The sequence below is a fragment of the Haemaphysalis longicornis genome, unplaced genomic scaffold, assembly GCF_048455015.1.
Source record: "Haemaphysalis longicornis isolate Haplotype H1 unplaced genomic scaffold, Haemaphysalis longicornis Haplotype H1 scaffold_2, whole genome shotgun sequence".
Taxonomy (NCBI): Eukaryota; Metazoa; Arthropoda; class Arachnida; order Ixodida; family Ixodidae; genus Haemaphysalis; species Haemaphysalis longicornis.
In genome coordinates, this window is record NW_027526295.1 from 5,437,362 (window position 1) to 5,458,624 (window position 21,263).

Sequence of the window (21,263 nt, forward strand, 5' to 3'; positions counted from 1 at the left end):
AGCCTAGAACATATTTAAAATCAATTTTAAAGTGTGCGAAATGCCACCGAGCAGCCATTGGAGGACCTCACGCATGTGACATTCCCGGGATGTAGAGTAAATAAACCACATCCAAAAACGTTGTGAGTCGGTGTTGGCCGCTTCCGCACTGCTGGTGTTCTCGCCGGCTCGCTGCTCCGATCGGAGGTCGAAGCCCTTGCTCTCGAGCAACGAACGACCCGATCGTTGGCGGTGGAGGCGCCGGGATTTCGTTGGCTCACCGGGCAGCTGGCCACGACCGAAGTTCTACAGCGATTCCAGGCACTCTATTTTTGTTGCTTTTTGTTACACTGGACGCGAAAACGCGCCAAAGGCACGAATAGCACACTGAGCGAGCCACACGGTCGTTGCGCAGGCCAGCGCAGGTAGCTCGAGCGATAGATTGTTACCGCTGCGTGAAATGGGACTCAAATCCCAAACAAAGCAGCACATATGGGAAAGAAGGTAATGATGCGATTGTGAATTGCTTTAAAAGTCATCATCTGCACCACTTACGACAGTGACGGGAGTGGCAATCGAATATCCGCCGCTGTGTTAAGCCTAACACATCTTAGGCACACCTGAAGGTAGACGGGCCGGCTGCTCTCAGCGTGCGTCTGCCCATCCGCTTCCCCAAGTATTGTGTGTCGTTCTCTAGCTGCAACAGCAATTTGCACTCGCAGCGCCTGCGTCACATCCATGGTCGCTTTTTAATTAAGCGCCTCACGAGATCAGTACGTGGGGGCATTCGCAGAAACTGCCGGCGACGCGGATTCGACAGTGCTACGGCAGCTCTGCTCTGTGACATCCGTCCGACGGTCACGTGGACAGCTTTGTTTATACAAAATCCCGCGTTTCACAGCACCCGCTGAAACCGGAACTGCAACTGGCCGCATTAACAATGTCTCTAATCAAACAACTGTCACACGCTGAAGCATATGAGGTTTTCACACATGATAAGTAGGGCATTAGCTACTTATCGCAACAAAAAAACGAAAAATTTTTGTGTCAGTGCCCCTTTAAACATGCAATTCCTTTGTTTTCGCCAATTGCACTGATGCACGGGAAGCTGTGTAATTCCCTTGCGTTTCCGCGAAGATGATTACCGTAAAAACCCGCGTATAATACGAGGTTTTTTTCCAAATTTTACTCTGTTAAATTTGTGCCTCGTATTATATGTGGATCCCAAAGTTTTCCCCCGAGAATTTGCACTTTCGGTTTCAGCGGAGGGAGCGCCATCTTGCTGTGGCGTTAGCTGGCTGCTGCTTCTCTCAGCCGGCGCCATTTTGATTGTTTTGACTACGCGAAGGATCTCGGCACGTTCACCGCAAGTCTATCAAGATGTCGGGTGCACTAAAACAGTATTCGGCTGCAATTAAAAGAAAAGTTATTTTATGTGCCGAGACCATCAGAAATTGCGCTGCGGGACGGCAGTTCGGCGTTACCGAAGGCAGCATTCGTGGGTGGAGAAAGCAACTGGTGCTTGACTGGATAAAGTTTGTGTGGTGTCGGCGGCCTGGAGCACTGTTGGGGATTCCCGTCAGTGCTCGTGTTGGACGCCTTTCGCTGCCACCTGGCCGATTCCGTGAAGAAGTTGTTGCACGAACCCCGCACCGAACTCATTGTCATGCCAGGAGGAATGACATCCCAGCAGCTGCAACCGCTAGACATTTGCATCAACAAGCCTCTCAAAGACTGCATCGGGTCCTGCTACCAAGAGTGGATGAGGACAGGATACCCGTAAGTGACAGCTACCGAATGGCTGACGCGGGTTTCTCCAGCGGTGCTTTGTAGCTGGATCGCGGATGCGTGGGCCAGCATTCCAGAGGAGCTCGTCAGTCGCTCTTTTAAGAAATGCGGCATCTCGAACGCCCTTGATAGCACTGAGGACCACTTTCTGTGGGAAGACATTTCCGACAAGGCGACTTCAGCAGACAGCGGCAGCGACCCTGACGATGACTAAACGGACGTCGGGAGACGGTGCCAGCGAAAACTGACAAAGACTGAACGGTAACTGCAGTGCAAATAAATGTTTTATGTGCTCTTTACCTCGCATTATATGCGGATGAAAACTTTTTTTCTGATTTTGATGTCCCCGAATTACACCTCGTATTATACGCGGGTTCGTATTATACGCGGGTTTTTACGGTACTCTGCGTTTAGACAAAGCCGCCATCATTCATTGAGCCCCTTTGTTTCAGATTTGAGCTGGCGGCTTTGGTTTTGAGGTTTTTGAGTTTTGAGTCCAGTAGTAACGTGCAGGTGTGTTTGAACGCCTATTTTCATTAAAAAAGGTGCTTGTTAGAACTGTGCAAATGTGGTAACTGAGAGGGGAACAGCACAAAACAGATGATGTGCAAGATGAAGAAAAAGGACAACCGCAAGCGCCGACTTACGACTGGATTTTACTTTTCGGCATGTCGCATGCTGTTGAACCCTTTTATAAGAGACATGTACTGGGAAGCAGTTTCTGTCTCTTATGAGAGGTCTCTTATAAGCAGGGTACCATGTTTTCGCCTACTGATCAACCCCTAGTTCAATGTAGGCTCCCCAAGACTAAAATAAGCACGAAAGAATGCTGCAGCATGTTAAAAAAGGTTTATTATAATTTGTTTGGCCCCAAAATTTAAAATAGTTCTGAATCTTTGCTTGCTTTATGGCTGTATTAACAGGGTTTTGGGTTTTTTATGACAACTTCTTCAAGCTTTCTCTTCCTTCACTGTCTGCAGAGGAAGAAGCATCGTAGATGTTGAGTCTGCAAGCCGGATGAATAGCCAGAGCGTGCAGCTTCTTCCGATGCATGCTCTGGCTATTCATTGACCACGCTTGCAGCACTCCAGATCTACGATGCTTCTTGATTGGGAGCTCATTGCAGGTATTCTTGGCTTGCGCAGACCTCCCCATGTGCGGTCTCACTTGTACGCTTCGTGGTAGGCTTTAACCACTTCTGTATGTTGCACCTCTATTGCGGGGAAGGATGAACAGCGGAGGGATGAAAAACAGGAGGGGTGAACAGAGGAGGGATGAAAAACAGGAGGGGTGAACAGAGTTGAGCTCTGGTTAGTTGGGTAGTTTGGTGTAAAGCAAGGCAAATGCAAGCAAGAAAAGGTTTACTTTTGGGTTGAGGAGGCAGAGTTGTGGATACCATGGAGTAAGTGTACTCGAGGACAGCGGCAGTGCAGCAGACATGGCAAACACAGGAGGTGAGATTGGAAGTGAGCGAAAAGGGGGACGGAGGGGCGGGGCTCAGCCACTGCTGGCACAAAGGGGCGCTGGCACTGCATAGCAGGCAGGGCAGCTGCTGCACAGGTACACCCTGCGCAAGCACCTCCGCTCCACTTCTTCCTCACCGTGACGATACTTTGGCCACAAACTGTGCCCTCTGTTTTGCTTCCGAGTGCATTTCCTTGCCAGCCCAGCTGTCTTATGCGTGTTCCCTGCATGCTTCCTTCCCGCTCTCTTAGTCGATGGGGGGAGAGTTTCATCCTGTCGTCACTGAGGTGCAGCTTTCTTTATTATCTTGATGTGGTCTGTCGGTTCCAGAGAGAATACCGCGGATGCAAAGCATTGCGTTTGCTTTCTGGGCCAACACAATGCTTGTCTGTGCATGTCACTGGCTTTCTGCATCGGAACACGCATGTACTGTTCAAGTTCTCTGCGGGGCACAAGTTCAGTGCAGCAGACTTGTGAAAGAACCCTGCATCGGGGCTGCCGGCTCTGTGGAATTCCTCTGCTGGGACGTGAAAAGGGGTGTGGGATCGATTGCTCACCCAGCAGAAGGACTGCAAGGTCGCAACAGCGGGGCCCTGGTTTTTACACCTGTGCCTGCCAGGCGGGGGGAACCAGTGCCGCTTCCTTGGAGTCTTTGTGATTCACGCTGGGCGCGTATTTACTTGGGATTGGAAGAGTGCTCCATGGCGGCAGGTACACCCCTGGTGCACTGCAGGATGCTAATTGAGCACGCTTGGGACTGGGGCTCGAGCCCAGGCCCCTGGCGCCCAGAGACGGGCTGCCGAGGCTGGGGTGTGTCGTCGAGCGAAGGGGTTCGAGCAGAGGCCCCCCCCCGTGCAGGAGGAGGGCCCAGCAGCCGCAGCCAGAAGAAGCGGCCTGCCGCCAGCGGCCGGGCAGGGGGCGGAACCAAGCGCCCGAAGAGGCTGGTGGACGACGGCAACTACACCGCCTACGTCAAGCGCCTCAAGTGAGTCTGCTGCTGCACCCTGAGCATGCTTCCTTTTCTGATGGGCCAGCTTGTTTGTTGTGGAGACGGCACCACTAGCCACACCAGCTCGCATGCGTACCAGGGAGAGGCATCTGCCTGGTACACTGTCGATGCGACAATCAGGGCTCACTGAAGTCATCCTTTCGTGATCATGGTGGCGTGATTCACTACGCTCTTGAAATTGCCTTGCCTGCATGTTGAGGAAAAGCAAAAGAAAACAAAGAAAATGTTGCGACTTACGTGAAGGCGTTACTGCACTCCCAGTTAATTTTGATTGATTGATTGTGGGGTTTAACGCGCCGACGCAACGCAGGCGATGAGGCGCGCCGTAGTGGAGGGCTCCGGATTAATTTCGACCACCTGGGGATCTTTATCGTGCGCCGAAATCTCGTACACACGGGCGTTTTTGCTTTTCGCCTCCATCAGAAAAGCGGCCGCCGCGGCCGGGAATCGAACCCGCGACCTCGGGCTCAGCAGCGCAACGCCTTAGCCCCTGAGCCACCGTGGCGGGTCCAGTTAATTTTGTCTGCACAGGATGAATTACTGAGGCTCAATACTACAACCCAATTGTACTTTTGCCAGAAATTCGCTTATAGATTCGCAAACCTGTTCTGATCAAGGTTTTTTATTAGGCGTGTGCGAATATTCGAAAATTTCGAATATTACTCGAATAATAAATATCTTATATTCGTATTCGCTTCGACAACTATGTATTCGAAACATTTAGAATAATCGAAAGGGTTCGAATACGGCTGTTATCGAAAATTTGGATTGATTAGTTTAATTAAAGGAAGGGGGGGATGGGCTTTCAGCTTCAGAAAAATGACCAACATTTTGTCTTTTTTAAAGCCACATATTCGGTTTCTATGTTTTCTATCCTGTGCGTTTGCAAAGTTTTTCCGCCGAAAACCGTCGCATGGTGGCAGAAAAATACATAAAAAAATAAAAATAAAAAAGCAAAAAAACTGCAATTTTCGGAGCACTGTATCTTTGCAGATGAAAGGCAGATAAGCAGATTGCAACAAACTGTTTGATAGCGTGCAGCCCTGCGCATCTGGCCTTGCAACAGCAGAAACTCGGGAAAAAAGTTGTTGAAATCGTCAGCTAAGCTTTGAGCATTACCCGGAAAAGCAGCTAGAATAGAGGCAGCGTTACTGCCACGTTTTTCTGTGCCTTTACTATTGTTTATTAAGGACCGCGTTTTCTTGATGTTTGAGTGGGCTACATTCAATTCATTTCGAAGCTGAGTGCGTTAAGCAAGCCAGATCATCACGTTTACTTTGTTCCTGCACATTTTAAGTTTGCTTTGCAGCTCAACACAGTTAGGAGAGCGCCTTGCTTGTGCCCAAAGTAAATCCCTTTCTTTAATTGCGGCGAGTATTTCAGCTGACATCCAGTTGTTTTCGGGGTTTCGAGGTGTAATCTTGTATTCGCGCGTAGCTTTTTCTCTGCAAGCATCAAATACCTCAACCAAATTTTCATAAATCTGGGGAGTAGGCATGGTGCTTAAAAAGTGAGCCCAATCGTACTGACCTACTCCTGGGATCGGTAACCGAGATAACCTTCCCAGCAGGGGCTTCCGAAAGTGGTCTACACAATTGTGTTAGACTACAACAGATGAAGTAATGGTCTGCAAGCTTGGTTTCTACGATAGCTGATTGTGCCACGAGGTCACCTGCCCGGATGTTAATGTGGTCAATGCAGGACGTTGCCAGCTGTCCCGATAAAAATTCCTCGCGTGTTGGTTTACGAATGAAGTCTTTCATGCCGCACTTAGAATATCAAGATAATCTGCTACTAACGGCATTGTAGGGTGAAGAGCATCAATGTTAATGTCACTTAGCATGCACACGTGTTCATCCAAAGCAAAAGATTATTCTAGGCTGTTCACGTTAGTTCGGAACGCTCGCCCTATCAGAAGAGATATCGCATGCGGCATAGAAAGAAAGAATGGAACATGCGCACACTGATAACACAGACCGGCGCAGCCGGGTGGTAAAAGCAGAACATAAACAAACAAACCCAGTGCGGCAGTATGTGCATTTATGGGTAGCGTCTGGACGTTACGCCCCTCCCGCCTGGCTCCCTAACCTGCACAGGGGCATAGGTGAATGCATCAGTGGACGCACTCACTGAGCTGCCATGTTGGCCCTGTGAGGACAAACATTATCAGGGTCACTGCAAAGTAGGGGCAAAGTACAAGTGTGTGTGTTGGGCTGAAATGTGGGGCCTGCCTTGCTTTTGGGGGCTTTTCAAGTGCACACCAAGCGTGCAGTATGACCGTGCCCTGGTGTGGTATAACGCCCTGCCCAAAGCGCGCTGCAGGCAGACTTGCCACTCCGACCTCCCAGTTGGCTTTGGCCCAGGCCTTTTGTTGTTGGACCCCTCCGACCCGGGCACTCATTCGCACAGCTGGAGGAAACTTTGCAACGGGCCCCCAAGTTTTCCCTCGGATGTCTTTGACAGGGTTTATGTGGGTCCTTGAAAAGCCCGTTTGCGAGGCTTTGAAAGTTTTGAAATTATTACAGACCCCTGCGAATCGTTCGATTCCATGATATTAATTTTTAACCCTGTGTGGTCCGTTGTCAGGCCCTGCCTGAAAGCGCAACACGGCCGTAGCGGTCCACTGTCGCGTTTCACCTGACTTGGGTGTTAGAAGTTGAGTTTCGTGGTTTTTCTCACTGCGATAGTACATGCGCATTTCTCTTAGGTGAACTCTGTCCGTCATAGCTTTCTCCTTTGTGCACTGAGCTGCAGCGCAGTGTTGAACACGGGCCTTCTGGATCCCAGAGCGCTTTCACGTGCGTGCTGTTTGCTGAGAAGCATGGCCACTTGCTCCATCACGTGCACTCTATGGTGTGTAGTGCACTTGGCGGAAGCGATGACGACTTTAGTGATTACGTGCCTCCATCGGATGGTGATGACAGGGGTTCGACAGGAGCTGTGTGAGCTACGTATCTTGTCGAAAAGCCACGAGATGGTGACAAAAGCTTTTTGTCTGGCATCTAGGTGCTTCCATTGTGAAAAGTTTGATGTTGAGCCCCACACAGCTGCGGAATAATGGCGAGAAAAAGCAGCGACACCTGCAGTACCACCGCAACCTTATCCAGCAACTGGCGGGTGATCTGAGGGCTGGAGCCAAAAAGCTGCATGTACTGAGGGCAAGGAAGGGCTAGAGGGGACGAGCCAAGCTGCCAGGCCGATGCAGACAAAGGAGCTGCCAGCAGAATGCAGTGCTGTGATTTTTTTTCTTGCACAGTTTCTGTTTTTCTTTGCAGTTTTGGACCAGGATGGCCGGGTTAATTTCTTTCATTTATTTATTTGTTGATTTCAATGCCCAGAGGGTGTTACAGAAGGGAGTCGCAGGGTTCGCACAGGTCCTTGAAAACCTTGAAAACCCTTGAATTTAGAAGTGTCAATATCAAGGCCTGGAAAGTCCTGGAATTTTTAAATGGTCCTTGAAAACCCTTGATTTTTCCTGAGAGAATCAATGGCCCTGTCTTTTCACAAGAATTTAAAGTGTTTGTTGTGGATTTTAGGTGTAAAAATGTAAAGAAACATTGTAACAATCAAGTTTCAGTGTATTGCGTGAAATTACGAGTTTGGTGGATTGTCATTCTTACAAGGCAACATTGGGAGCAGCATTCCTCAATAGAATCCATGTCACGATACAATCCAGTGAAAGCCAGCTTCTCTTCTCTATCTTGCATGTTCCATTTAGTCTGCGGACGGCCGCTCATTGCATGTTTGCTGTGCGTCATACGCTCCATCTGCGTTTGCTTTTATGTGCAAATGGTAGACGTGTACATAGTTCATCCTGCCTTGCAGCAACACTTGCTGATTTAATTTCAGCTCATACTCTTGCTGACAAAGCAGAAGATGCAGGCAACATTATGAAGTTTTGAAATCAAACAGCCTCAGCAAAACACCAAGAAAAAAAAGACCTCTAAATGCCAACTGTGAAATAAAAAATAAAGCTGGGGGAGCATTCACGAACCCGTTAGCGCCTATCTAAATGTGCATTAATGTGCTTAGGAATTGGCCAATAACGAAGTTTTCCATTGTGTTGAAAAAGTTATCAATAATCCCAGATAAAACATTAGATGGGGACCTTGAAAATATGTTTTCTGGTCCTTGAAAGTCCTTGAATTTTTGCTTTTGAAGCCTGTGCGAACCCTGAGAGTGGTTATTAGCGTAAAGTGAGAAGAAAAAACATCAATTGCAGAAAACAAGAATGCAGGTAGTCGAGCATAGATGGAGTCATAAGGGACAAACATGATTTTCAGTGGCAGCCTTAGATGAAGATTGTACCAGCTTTTGCAGGGGGCAGGCAGCAGCAGTATTGGCCGAACCTGAGGGGACAAAAGGAGCAAGTGAGTTGGTTGATCCTCTTTAGCGAATGAAAGCGTGCGTTTTGTGACACACTGAAAGTGCCTGTCCCTGTAAGCTGGGAAAATGATGATGAGACACTGGGGCTATGTACTGTCTTGCACGCTGCCGTATTCCCATGATTTCTTATCAATTGGAAACCTCCATCTTCCTGTGAACATTGGTGTTGTTAAGGTCCTCGAAAATGCACACACAGAGCATTTTCCCATGACAAACTGGTGAATTTTGCCGTCTAAACCAGTGTGCACTCTGTTCAGAGTTTCTGCAGTAGCACTGTACTGTGGTGGGGCTGTGTAAACATTGGCTGCGCGTCATCCGCTGGTGTGGCTGCGAATGTCGTCCAAAGAAGGCGCTGTTCTGCCGCTCCTGGTCCACCCATGGGAGGCTGGCACACCGCCTGCTGCAGCCATTTTCAGTGTGTTTTTTTACTTCTCTCGCAAAAACCGAGCACGCACTTACTTGCAAAGGAAAGAAACTGCAAACACCAGTTTCCTTAATTATCTTTTTGCGGGCCACTGTCGACAGATACTTGCCGCCTTGGCTTGACGCTTTTACGTCTGGCATCAGTGGTGGGCACAGCAGAAGAAGTCCAGCTCTGGGACTGCAAGGTGGCCTCGTAAAGGAGCCATGCTCAGTTTACACTGGGGCTGTCGTGCAGGGAGCACCGTCGGCAGAGGCTGGTGGAGAAGCACCGGCGGATCGTGGAGCAGGAAGGCTCGGAGGAGGAGGAGGAGAGTTCGGTGGAGCTGGAGGACGAGTTCCGCGTTCCCAGGGACATCTGGGAGCAGCTCTACAGGTGGGGGCCCCTCTGTCCGCCTTCCGTGTCGCTCTTGGATAGGAGGCGAGTGTCTGTGTTACTGTCTTAACAATACAGCGTGACAGAAACAAAGACTTAAACGAAGCACACAGGACGAGCGCTGAACAGCGCTCGTCCTGTGTGCCTCGCTTAAGGGGGGACGCGGCTTTCAACTTCGGAAAAATGACCAAAACATCGTTTTTTTGAAACCCACATATTCGGCTTCTATGTTTCCTATTCTGTGCGTCTGCAAAGTTTTTACGCTGAAAAGCGTCGCAAAGTGGCATAAAAAAATACTTTTGTCAGGCGCGGTGACAAACTATCAGCGCAAAAGGGCGAAAAAACGGCAATTTTCGGAGCGCTCTATCTCCGCAACGGTGCCACCGGGCGCGGCCATTTTGATATGGTTAGATCGGCCGAGCGATCGTCTTTCCGGTTCTGCTCGTCTCTATTATCTTCGTTCATTCACAAACGCACAAACGGCAGAAAAGAAACGACGCACAAACGAAGCTAGGAATAGATGCTGAAGCGCTATTGGTCCCCGGTCGGGGCACAGAACAACGACCCTCCTGATTGGATGTTGCGGGCGCAACGCAAGATGGCGGCCGCCTGAGCTGCGTAGCGAGCGGATTGAGTTCATTTTCGCCGCTGCGCTCGGCCGAGTTTCTGTTCAATCTGTGGTATTCAACACGGACGTTATCGCGATGGGAATGCCAGAGATAACGAGCCGGATTGCGGGAAGTTGTGTGGCTCGAAAGGCGGAGGTCATCGAACGCTTCGTGGTGCGCGTGACTCTACCGTCGCCAGACCCCGGAGGGTGACGCGGTGTGCGCGCTTGCGATAGCGGTTCGTGAAGTGAACTTTTAGTCGGATTTGCGATGTTTACACGCTTAGTTATTGCTGTGTTTTGACTGTGGGCTCGCTAGCCTTGAGAAAGAAACGGTCGACGCGTCAAACGCTGCGGCGCGCACGGCATAGCCGACGCGCATTGGAGCATCACATGACTGGGCAACCGGTTACGATTGAACGCCAGTAGTTGTAATTAATGCCTGCGACGTTAGATTTAATCTTAAAAGCGACCTGACCAGCCATATCAGGTATAATCATAGTTCGATATGTCGCGGTAAGCGTGCGCTGCGATGCGCGCGAGCCATATCGCCTTTCTTGCGCAACGTTTCCCGTGCACTTGTAATGTAATTTTCATGCAAACAGGTTTGAGTTAGTAATATAGGAATAAAAATATGCTTTCTGCGTTAAAAATGTACGTTACTGTGGCAGCATTTCACAGTGATTTTTTTAGGGAAATTATTGATACCATTGCTCAGGGCATACTGGCTGTGCTGCGAGAAATATTGGATGCCTTGAATGTCAAAAGTAGTAAAAAAATATGCTCTTGCATTGAAGTTGGGAGTTATGCAGAATACTCTACCAAGCTTCAAAGTAGCTCATTTTCATCTTTATGGTATGCAAACTTTTGGCAATGAACACCTGCACATGAGTACTAAGTTGCTGTGCCAGGCAAGATAAAACATAAAAAAAGCCAAAAATGTTCAAATTTAAGTAAAAAAAATGCTTAACTTGTTGCCATGGTGACAACACTGCAAAAGGAGGTTGTCCAGTGCGATACAGCCAACCAACTAACCTACTTTGCATTGAAAGCCCATTGAAACCCATCTCCCCTCCGTTTGGTTTGCAAAGGGGGGTATGTACTCTTCACGGAGGAGCTGAAAATGATGTTTTCTGGAAAGAGAAAGGCTGTAAAAGGCACTCCAATTTCAAGGCAAGGCCTTCCAGAAGCCCCATGTTCAAAAGGACATGAAAGGCTACAACCGTGACGACTTCTGATATGTGAAACCCATGTTGCAACTTCGGATGCCGTTTTCTCAAAACAGTTTTTTTTGCCACCTGTGTCGCTTGTACCAGGGATTTCTTCATGACCGCTGGGTCTATTTTGATTCCGTTTCTTGCATTACTGTCCTTGATGAACTGTTCAGGTCGTGACACTTTTGGTTTTCCAGATTTGTTTTTTTGTGATTTTTTATTCAAATAATCATTCACAGTTGACATGCCTGTTGCACATTAACCTCTAAAAAAATGAAAACTAAAAAACATTGTGTTGTAAAAAAAAAATTCTAAAACTGTCACGACCTCGTCCATTCATTTGGGAATGCAAAGCACTTCGAACAAGTTTTCTATCATGTTTTATAAGCCGCTCAAGCTCGGTACAAGCGGAACAAAAAGAAAATTTCATACATAAAAAAGTTTTCAAAATATTACTTTGAAATTTTTATAGTGTTATCACAGAAGCATTTCCAGTTGCTGTGCCAATTTTCATCAAAATCCACAAAGAAATAAAAAAGTTGATTTTGAAAGCCACGTCCCCCCTTAAGTCTTTGTTTCTGTCGCGCTGTATTGTTAAGATGAATCACCAACTAGCCCAATACCACAATTTGCTGTGTTACTGCTCACACAGCGGGCAAAGTTTGGCACAAAGGGCAAACAAAACCCTGGAAATTAAAAATTGAGAAAACCTGGAATTTTACCCTTCTCCTTGAAAGCCACAGAGAGAAGACCCGGTCACGTGACTGGGTTTTCGTGGCTTGTACCAGTGTGGCCCTGCATACTCCCCATCGCAAACGTGCTGTTTACAATTGAAAGCCCGCTTGGGGGCGCAGTAGTGCTGCTTCATAGACCCTTTGCAAAATGGCCCGAGCGCTAGCGGAGGAGCAGTAAGGCGTTCCGGCAACACTGTGAACCGCCATCATGAGGGAAGCGAAAACCGCCAAAAGGCAGCAAACGCAGAGCAGCTAATGTCTGCCGCGGCATAATGATGGCATGCTCTTCTCGTGAAGTGGTTTCTCCCACAACTGGTGGGAAAATTCCCTTGCTGCTCTTCCTTTGTTTGAAGAACTCGGCTGTTATTTGGTGACTGACGGACCCTAGAGATCCTACAATTTCAGCGTCGAATACCGTTGTCTGCGATGACGAATAGCAGCAAACTAATGCAGGACTTGTTACTAACAATGAATTGCCTTACGTATTGTTGCTGTATTGTTGTTGCTGTAAAATATTGTTTACTTGTAAAATATTGTCCTTCGTCTCTCTTGATTGCTGCAATCCATCTTTTTCTCGTCTGCATGTCAGTCGTGATAGGATACATGCACATCAGTTGTGCAAGTTATAAACGTGTGTTGTATCTTCCACCTGTATTACGTAAGCTGTACAATTCGTGCATTGTGTCAGGGGGTTCGCACTTACGTCGAGATTTATAGAAAAGCAGGATTCTAATTCAGTTCGAGTATGGCGTGGTCGCTGCACTGTACGCTAACGCCACGAGAGAACAGAATTCGCATAATGTAAAGACAAAAATAAAGTCCTATAGACCGCATTCCTGATATATACTGTCGTTGAAATGTTGTAACAAGCAGAGCGAAATACACCTCAGGCTCGAATTTTTGACTGCACTGACACAACTCTTTTGCCTGAATGTTTGCATTAGAAGTTCTGCAATCATGATCCGCACGTAATCTGCGAATCACATGCTCTTTTTACTCTCAATTTTATCAAGGAACGTTTTAAGCCTCTCTCTCTAACCCATGAGTTGCCATCTAACAACTCTCTATGATTTTTAGACATAGCTTTCACCTTTCATCCGAACCGCACCTGCTGGGCGTACCAGCCTAGCAGGGTCAACCTCTTCCCCGATTCCATTCAGCTCACTCTAAACTTGTTAAAAGAGGCATTGTGAAGCTCTGCTTCCGCAATGCCCTACATAAGTCGTGCCCCCACCCAATGGTCGATAGTTTGAACGAGCAGTCTTTGAGGCTCTCGAATGCTGGTTATCCCATGCACATACAGATATCGGTAGCGGAAGCTTTGGTCAAGAAGCATATGTCAAAACAATCTCTTCCACAAGAAACGTCATTACCCCCGCCTAAATTCGCCGTGGTTCCGTATATTCATGGCGTATCGCACAACCTAAAAAAGATCGGAGCACGTGCTAGTGTAAAAGTAGTCTTTTCAGCCCCGAAGCCCTGACCCTGAAACAACACAGCAGGGGCTGTGCTCGATCAGCGGGCACCTAAAGGGCAGGAGGGGATCCGGCGTTCACCAAACCCGCGTTTGGAACCAGAAATTGCGTTTTGGCACATGGCTTGTGCATGTACTAGTGGCAACACTTGCCCCCCTCAGAAGGCCACTGAGTGGAAAGTGGAGTGGAAGAGCAAGCGGACTGTGCAAATGTTGGGGCATTGGAAATTCTCATCCCATCCTGCATGGGCCATGTTTGGTGGAGGGCAGCTTTTTCCACGCGGGTACCAGGTGGCCCTTGAAACCCTTGTAGCAGCCGATTTGGCTTCGCCCATGAGCTGGTGGCGATTTCTATACCTGGCAAACCTCAAGGTTAAAGGGGGCAGACGGGTCTTTGAGCTATTTTTTTTATTTTGTGAACCAATTTTAATGAAACTGCACAGCATTATGGAGTTCTTTGCGCTGATTTGAAATCTGCAATTATAATTTTGGCAAGTTGGTCATGTTTTTAGGTAATTCATGATTAATTGCCATTATTTTGGGTCCCAATTGCAATTATAACCACTCCATACAGAATGAGGACTACCCCGTGGCTAGGCAGACAAATGGCTAAAGAATACAATGTCGGAAGAATTTTTTTGGTTCAGCAATTTTTGATCATTTTACAACACACTGAACTTCACTCCTCGTGTGCTGTGCCAGAAATGGCTCAGAGGTGGTGTCAATTGAACACAATAATCATTTTCCAAAGCCTCCACTTGAAAAATGTTTCCAGCATTGTATGCTCCACACCTTTAGGTATGAGCAGCTGTACCTGCTCTGGGTGCCGAGATATCCGAGGGCAAAATGCTAGCGTAGCGTTAGAAAAAAAGTTCCGTTTCACCATTGAATTCCGTGCGAACTGAGCTGTAGAGTGCACTTTAAAATGCTATTTACAGTAAAATATGGTGCCTTAGGATGAAGAAATTTGCCGACTGATAGAAAAATAGCCGTGGATACCACAAATGCCATTTTCCAGAAAAGGATTTTTTGCCTGTTTTTGGGCCCCAAAGGCGTGTCGGTATGTCGTTTTGGGTCCTGGTTGAGGCAGGTTATGAAGCCAACTGGGCTGAGCTTTGCCCTGGGGCCAGCACTGGTGAGGGCGGGAAAGGGAACGGGCTGCCCTGTGGTCACTTCCTTGCACACGCCCCACCCCTGCGCAGGTACCAGCAGACGGGCGTGCGGTGGCTGTGGGAGCTGCATCGGCAGAACTGCGGGGGCATCGTGGGCGACGAGATGGGCCTGGGCAAGACCGTGCAGACCATCGCCTTCCTGGCCGGCCTGCGGCACAGCCGCCTGCGCACCCTGGGCGACAGGTGCGCGCAAACCACAGCCCCTTGCTCACTGTTCGCTGACTCTTAAAAATGCCTCAGTGGCAAACGCGGTGAGTGAGGTGAGAGGGGGCTGCGTCAACTGGGGGCCTGTTTTTTGCACGTTTTTTTACCTCCGTGGCAACGCACAGTTGTAAGGGAAAACTGGCCCGGACGGCAGACTAGCCATAGTGTTCGGGTCCAGTTGTGGCTCAACTGAGCCAAGTGCCGCGACAATTGGCGTACCAGTTCGCAAAGGTTGAGCAAGTCGGCGAAGCAGTCAAGCAGTGGGCCCAAATTGTTTGGCAGGGGAATAAAGGTGTGTGGTTCAATGTCGTCCCAAGTCCAGCGTGGAGGAGCAGTGCCGACCGTGGGATGGAATGCCTCTGGCTCTGTTGAGCTGCTGTTGGTGTCCGCCGTGAGAGAATGCGTCCCTTTAGCAGCCAATGACACAGCTTCCACTCAAAATGGGTGCACAGTGGGCCTGCGCAGACAGCCGTCTGGCAGCCGTCGCTGCCACTTCAAAGCAGATAGGCCTTGCGGCTTTCGGCGCCGGTGTTGTCTGGCCCATGTCTAGCCCTCTCCACCTTCTCTCCCGACGGCGGAACAGGCATTTGTTTGTTTGAAGCAGACGGTCGAACGGCCGCCGCACGGCGTTGTTCGCCACCTCTACGGATTCTGCACTCGTTTTTCACCATATGGAGGTCGACCTTTATGATGAAATGACCGACCACGTCAGCATGAGACTGTGAACAAGACGGCTCGGAGCAGTCTTATTCACAGTCTTATTGCGTTCTTATTTCGGGTCTTATTCGCTGTCTTGGAAGTTTCTGAAAGGCGTCTTATACCCTAGGGAATGTAAGACCCCGAATAAGACTGCCAATAAGATTAGACTGCAAATAAGACGGTCTTATTGAGGTTCGAGCAAGCGGGCCCAGGCTTTCTTTTTTTTTCCAGAACTGCCCCTCTTGTCAATGAAAATAAGCGCCATTGTGACTGCTGCTAGCTGTTGATTTCCGGGAGTTGGTTGAACAAGAGGACTCGGTTAAGCCCCATAGTGTACAGAGCACCAGTGCTGCCCAGTAACATGAATAACGACCTCAAAGTACAGTTGAAAGCAAATGTTGAGGCTAAATAGTGTCCACATATGTGCAAACTTTGGGAAATGGGCGATTATAGGCATTTAGGCAGAAGCTCTAAAATTAGCATTTATAGGCAGTATAAAAAAGCCACCCAATCCCTTCCTAACCTCTAATTCTTGGTCGTATATCAAAATGGCACAATAGGAGCGCTAGGAACAAATTAGGCATTTGCCTAATAACCAGTCTTTAGACATGACTTCCTGTGTGTTTGCACTTGGAAGAACATTGGAATGGTTTGGAATGCTTTCCACGTTTTTGATTGGTGCTGCGTGACTGGAAGTTGTATCGAGTATTCCACTGGGCCGAATATCAGTCTCTGATTGATTGATTGTAGGGTTTAACGCGCCGACGCAACGCAGGAGATGAGGCGTGGAGTAGTGGAGGGCTCCGGATTAATTTTGACCTCCTGGGGATCTTTAATGGGCACTGATATCTCGTACGCACGGGCGTTTTTGCTTTTCGCCTCCATCAGAAAAGCGGCCGCCACGGCCAGCAGTCCTTGTGCTCAGCCTTAGCCACTGAGCCAACGCGGTGGGTTAACGTCAGTCTCCCTGTGCGAAAGTGATTGTAGACAGACTTGACTTGGCACCAGCTGCTCCTTCCTCGCTGCACTTGTGATTCGTGACCACTTCTTGAGCGGAGACTCGCTCCATTTGTGTCGCTCTCATTCTATTGTGAACGGCAGCTGAAACGTCTTTGCTTGTTGCTCAGTGACAGAAAACTCCCCCTGTATGTCAACAGCTTCCGCGGCCTGGGGCCCGTGCTGCTGGTGTGCCCGGCGACGGTGCTGCACCAGTGGGTGCGGGAGTTCCACCGGTGGTGCCCCCCCCTCCGGGTGGCCGTCCTGCACGAGTCGGGCTCCTTTGCCGGCAAGAACAGGGTGGGCACTCCTCCCTCCCTCCCGCCCCCCTGCGCTCCTCCTCATTGAGCATGGCTGCGTTGAGTGTGGCCGCTGCCGAAGGCCTTGAGTGCATTGCGGCACTGCAGTGCCACCTCGGATGCATTGTGCTGATTTGTGATGTTCGGTTGGTACAGTTAAACCTTGATGTGACGAACCACGGAATTTTTTGCAACTTCAAGTGTATGCACACCATGTACTCTCACCCTCTGTGTCACAAAGTCCCGTTTACCGAAATTTCAGTGTAATGAAGTTTTATGGAGAACTGGGCATGGAATTTTAGTTGTAGAAGTATACCGTATTTTCTCGCATATAACCCGCACCAAAAATTGAAAAAATTTGTTTGAAAAGTGGGGGTGCGGGTTATCTGCGAATATTCTGGGACAGAGGTCGGCTTCACGGCAATGCACGGCCTGCAATGCAGTCCGCATCCCCATCGTCATCGTCTGGTGCAAAGCCAATAAGAAGCCAACACAGGCCATAGACAGATCCCCTCCATAGCGTGTTTATTCGGACTTTTCGCATGCTTTGTTTGCTTTGGTCAACAGCGTCTGTTGCTGTGATTTGCGTGCGCCTTGTTGCGAAGTTGTTGGGCCCCCAAGTCAGGTGCGGCTAGTTTGCACCGTTGGTCAGCCTTGTCTGGTGAGGTACCATGAGTGGGTCTCGGCGGCAATCTTTCACCGCGAAGGAGAAACTGAAGATCGTAGCTGCTGCGGAGGAAATCGGCAACAGAGCTGCTGCGAGAAAGCACGACGTCGACGAGTCCTGCATTCGTGACTGGCGAAAGAAAAAGGCCTCTCTCGAAAGTGCACACAAGGAGAAGCGAGCATTTCGCGGCCCGAAGACTGGCGCGTACCCCCTTCTTGAGACGCAGCTTGTCTCCGCTCTTGAGGAGCGGAGGAGTCGTGGCCACGCTGTGTCGACGGAGATGGCGCAGATGGAAGCTCTGAGGTTGGCATGGGAGATGAACATCCCACGCGAGTTTCGTGCGAGCCGTGGATGGCTCCAGCGATTCATGGCCAGGCACGGATTTTCGATGCGGCGGCGAACGACCATGTGCCAGCGGCTTCCCAACGCCTACGAGGAGAAGCTGTTGAACTATCAGCGTTACGTGATCGGGCTCAGGAAGGAGCACAACTACTTGCTGTCCCAGGTGGGAAATGCCGATCAAACGCCCGTCTACTTCGAGATGCCCATGGACACCACTCTGCAGAAAAAGGGCTCGAAATCTGTAAGCGTGCTGACGGGCGGAAACACCAAGCTACGCTGTACAGTAATGTTGTGCGCTTTGGCGGACGGCACAAAACTCCGCCCGTATGTAATCTTCAAGCGCAAAACGCTACCCACTACTCCACTGCCACCAGGGATTGTTGTATGGGCGGAAGACAATGGGTGGATGAACAGTGACCTCGTCGTTGACTGGCTTCGCATGGTCTGGGAAAAAAGGCCAGGCGCCATGTTGGCACGGCGGTCCATGCTGGTGCTGGACTCGTTCCGAGGCCACTGCACTGACGCAGTGAAAGCGTGCCTCGCTGACAACCGCACGGACCTCGTGATCATACCCGGTGGCATGACTTCCATGCTCCAGCCACTGGACGTGTGCCTAAATAAACCGTTCAAGGCCCACGTGAAGCGGCTGTATGCCGAGTGGATGGCCGACGGCCTTTACGCCCTCACACCGACGGGATGCGTGCGGAGGCCAGACATTGCGCTGCTGTGCCAGTGGATCGTGGATGCGTGGGGGGCGATTCCGGCCGACATGGTGCGCAAAAGTTTCAAGAAGTGCGCCATCAGCAATTGCTTAGATGGCATCGAAGACGACTGCGTCTTTGAGAGCGGCGACGAATCCTCGGATGGCAGCAGCGACAGTGGCGAGTCTGGCGATGATTGAGTGAAACGGAATCGGCGCTGACAACGTTGCGGCGATCGTTTCGAAATAAAGTTCTCCTCTAAACGAGATTGTGACTGTGCAATTGTGACTTCCTAAACGAGTTTTTTTTTTCAGGTAAGCATGCGGGTTATACGCGAGGATTTTTTTTCTTTTTTTTTGGGAGTTCAAAGTTAGGGGTGCGGGTTATACGCGAGGGCGGGTTATATGCGAGAAAATACGGTATCTTGGGAGACGCAAGTGCCAAAACGGGGTCTCAATAAAATGTGAATGGTGACACGGGCCGTGCAATGCCGGGGATGCAGCGAGCCACAGAGTCTGTGAGGGAGCTCCTTGCCTACAAACTGCGTATGGCGCCACCGCTTTACCCTTCGTCTGGGTTCACTCACACTTGTTGGGTTCCATCGTTCCAGCACGCATTTGCGAATATTTGTGAGCCTTGCACGCGCATTTTTTTCTCGCCCGCATACGTGATTGCACAGCGGCGGCGGCGGCTCTCCTGCCGCAATCAGAAAGCAACTCGCATTTCACACAACAGTGGGAGGAGCCTGACCAGTATTGCCAATGAAGAGGCACACACCCTATGGCAGGAGCTTCAAAGCGCTCGGGGATGCCGGCTGTCTCCGCCAGAGACAATTAGGCTCACCACCGTGCAGGATATTTATTTATTTATTCAGGTTACCCCTAAAGGCCCTCTAGAAGAGGGTATTATATGGGGGGGAGGGGGTAGGGCAGTACAACATGGTGTGAAAACAGCAACAAATGAAAAAGCAGTACTACAAGATACAATGCAACCTGACAACCGCAACAAAATGCAAAACATGAATACGGGCAGCAATTGCATGGCGTTATAGAATAGTTAAAAAGAGAAACAAAAACAAAACAACAAAAGCAAAAAAAAAAATTGAGTTAGTCACCGCAGTGCGCATGAGCTCTAAAAACTTAGCTGAGTCTTTCAATGTCAATGTCAATGTCTTTCTGTGTCAATGTCTGTGGAAATGTGGCAGTGTCTTTCTCGGTGGCAAGAAACTGAGGTGGCAAGAAACTTAGCTGAGTCTTTCTCGGTGGCAAGAAACATTTAACGACATAAGCCAAGTTGAACACCAATGATTAATTTTGTTAAGGTCAGATTGCAGAGCTAAGCGGTCAGAATCAGAAGAAATGTTACGGTATATTACGCAGTCATCCGCAAAAAGTCGAACGTTTGAAGATAAAGAATTCGGTAGATCATTAATATAAACCAGGAAGAGTAGAGGACCAAGAACACTTCCTTGGGGTACACCAGATGTTACCGGTAAAGAGGAAGAACAAGCATTCATAGCAAAGGTGAATTGAGACCTAGGGGAAAGAAAAGCTTTGATCCATGCAAGAACGTTAGGGTGAATGTTAAGTTGTTCTAGTTTTAGTAGTAATCTGTAGTGAGGAACGCGGTCAAAAGCTTTAGCGAAATCTAAGAAAATTGCGTCGACCTGGCAACCAGCATCCATAGATTTGTGAAGATCATGAACCAAACCGGCAAGTTGGGTGTCACATGAAAATCCCTTGCGAAAACCGTTCTGAAAATTGAAAATGATACTGTGACGTTCCAAATAGTTTATGACTTGAGCGTGTATGATATGCTCCATGAGTTTGCAAATGGTACTAGTTAAGGAAATGGGCCTGTAATTTAGCGGTGAGGAACGGTCACCCGATTTGAAGAGGGGGAAGACTTTAGCTGTTAGCCAATCTCGAGGTAGAGTTCCGGTAGACAAAGACTGTGAAAACAGAGCGCATAAGAAGGGGGTGATGCTGAATGATATAGATTTGAGAATTTTATTATTGAAGCCAATATCATCTGAGGTGGAAGAAATTTTTAGTTTCTGTAAAAGGGACAGAATACCTGCCTAACTGATGACAATTTGTGGCATGACTGTAGTGTCAAAGCTATGCAATATGGGTGCGGATGAAATGTCTTCTCTGGTAAAAACTGAGGAAAACGCTTGGTTTAAGACCTCTGCGCATAGAGATGTGGGAACTGACGCGCCATGGTTATTGCTTAGGACTATATCAGGATAACATTTGGGGTTAACAACACGCCAGAATCTGCGTGGATTATTTGCAAATATAGATGATAAATCATTGTTAAGGAAATGGCGGCAGGTAGATTTTAAGAGCGACTGATATTCTTTATGGGATTTTTTGTATTTCGTCCAAGAGGTAGAGGTATCTGTTTGGACAACCTGTTTATATAAGTGCTTTTTTTTGTTGTTCAACCGTCGGAGCTGCTGAGTAAATCAAGAAACCGTGCTTCGGGTTCTCACGGTGAGAACAGGTATAAATTTATTGATAAGACCATTAAGTTAATTCTTTAACAGCAACCAGTTTTCTTGAATGGTGCGCTGGAGGTGACCGGGTATGCATTCTTCGTAAAAGGCTGATAATTCATTATTGATGCCATCAAAGTTACCTCTGTTATAGCTCCTAATCGATTTGTTAGTTTGGATTTGATGGACGCTCTCGTAAGCGGCGCATGTGATGTTTTACGGTGAAAGTTTT

At 48.7% G+C, this 21,263-nt stretch overlaps 1 protein-coding gene across 2 annotated transcripts in view; it reads left to right on the top strand.

The window, feature by feature from the left end:
• LOC144168704 (DNA excision repair protein ERCC-6-like) overlaps nucleotides 1-21,263 on the top strand; it is a 93,863-nt gene that overhangs the window by 10,010 nt on the left and 62,590 nt on the right. The window contains exons 6-9 of one of the 2 annotated variants that reach the window (XM_077697640.1): nucleotides 4,090-4,216; nucleotides 9,285-9,422; nucleotides 14,654-14,806; nucleotides 16,684-16,822. In XM_077697640.1, the coding sequence (XP_077553766.1) occupies nucleotides 4,090-4,216; nucleotides 9,285-9,422; nucleotides 14,654-14,806; nucleotides 16,684-16,822 (557 nt within the window). The remainder of the gene's footprint in view (nucleotides 1-4,089; nucleotides 4,217-9,284; nucleotides 9,423-14,653; nucleotides 14,807-16,683; nucleotides 16,823-21,263) is intronic. The other variant, XM_077697641.1, reaches the window with a different exon arrangement.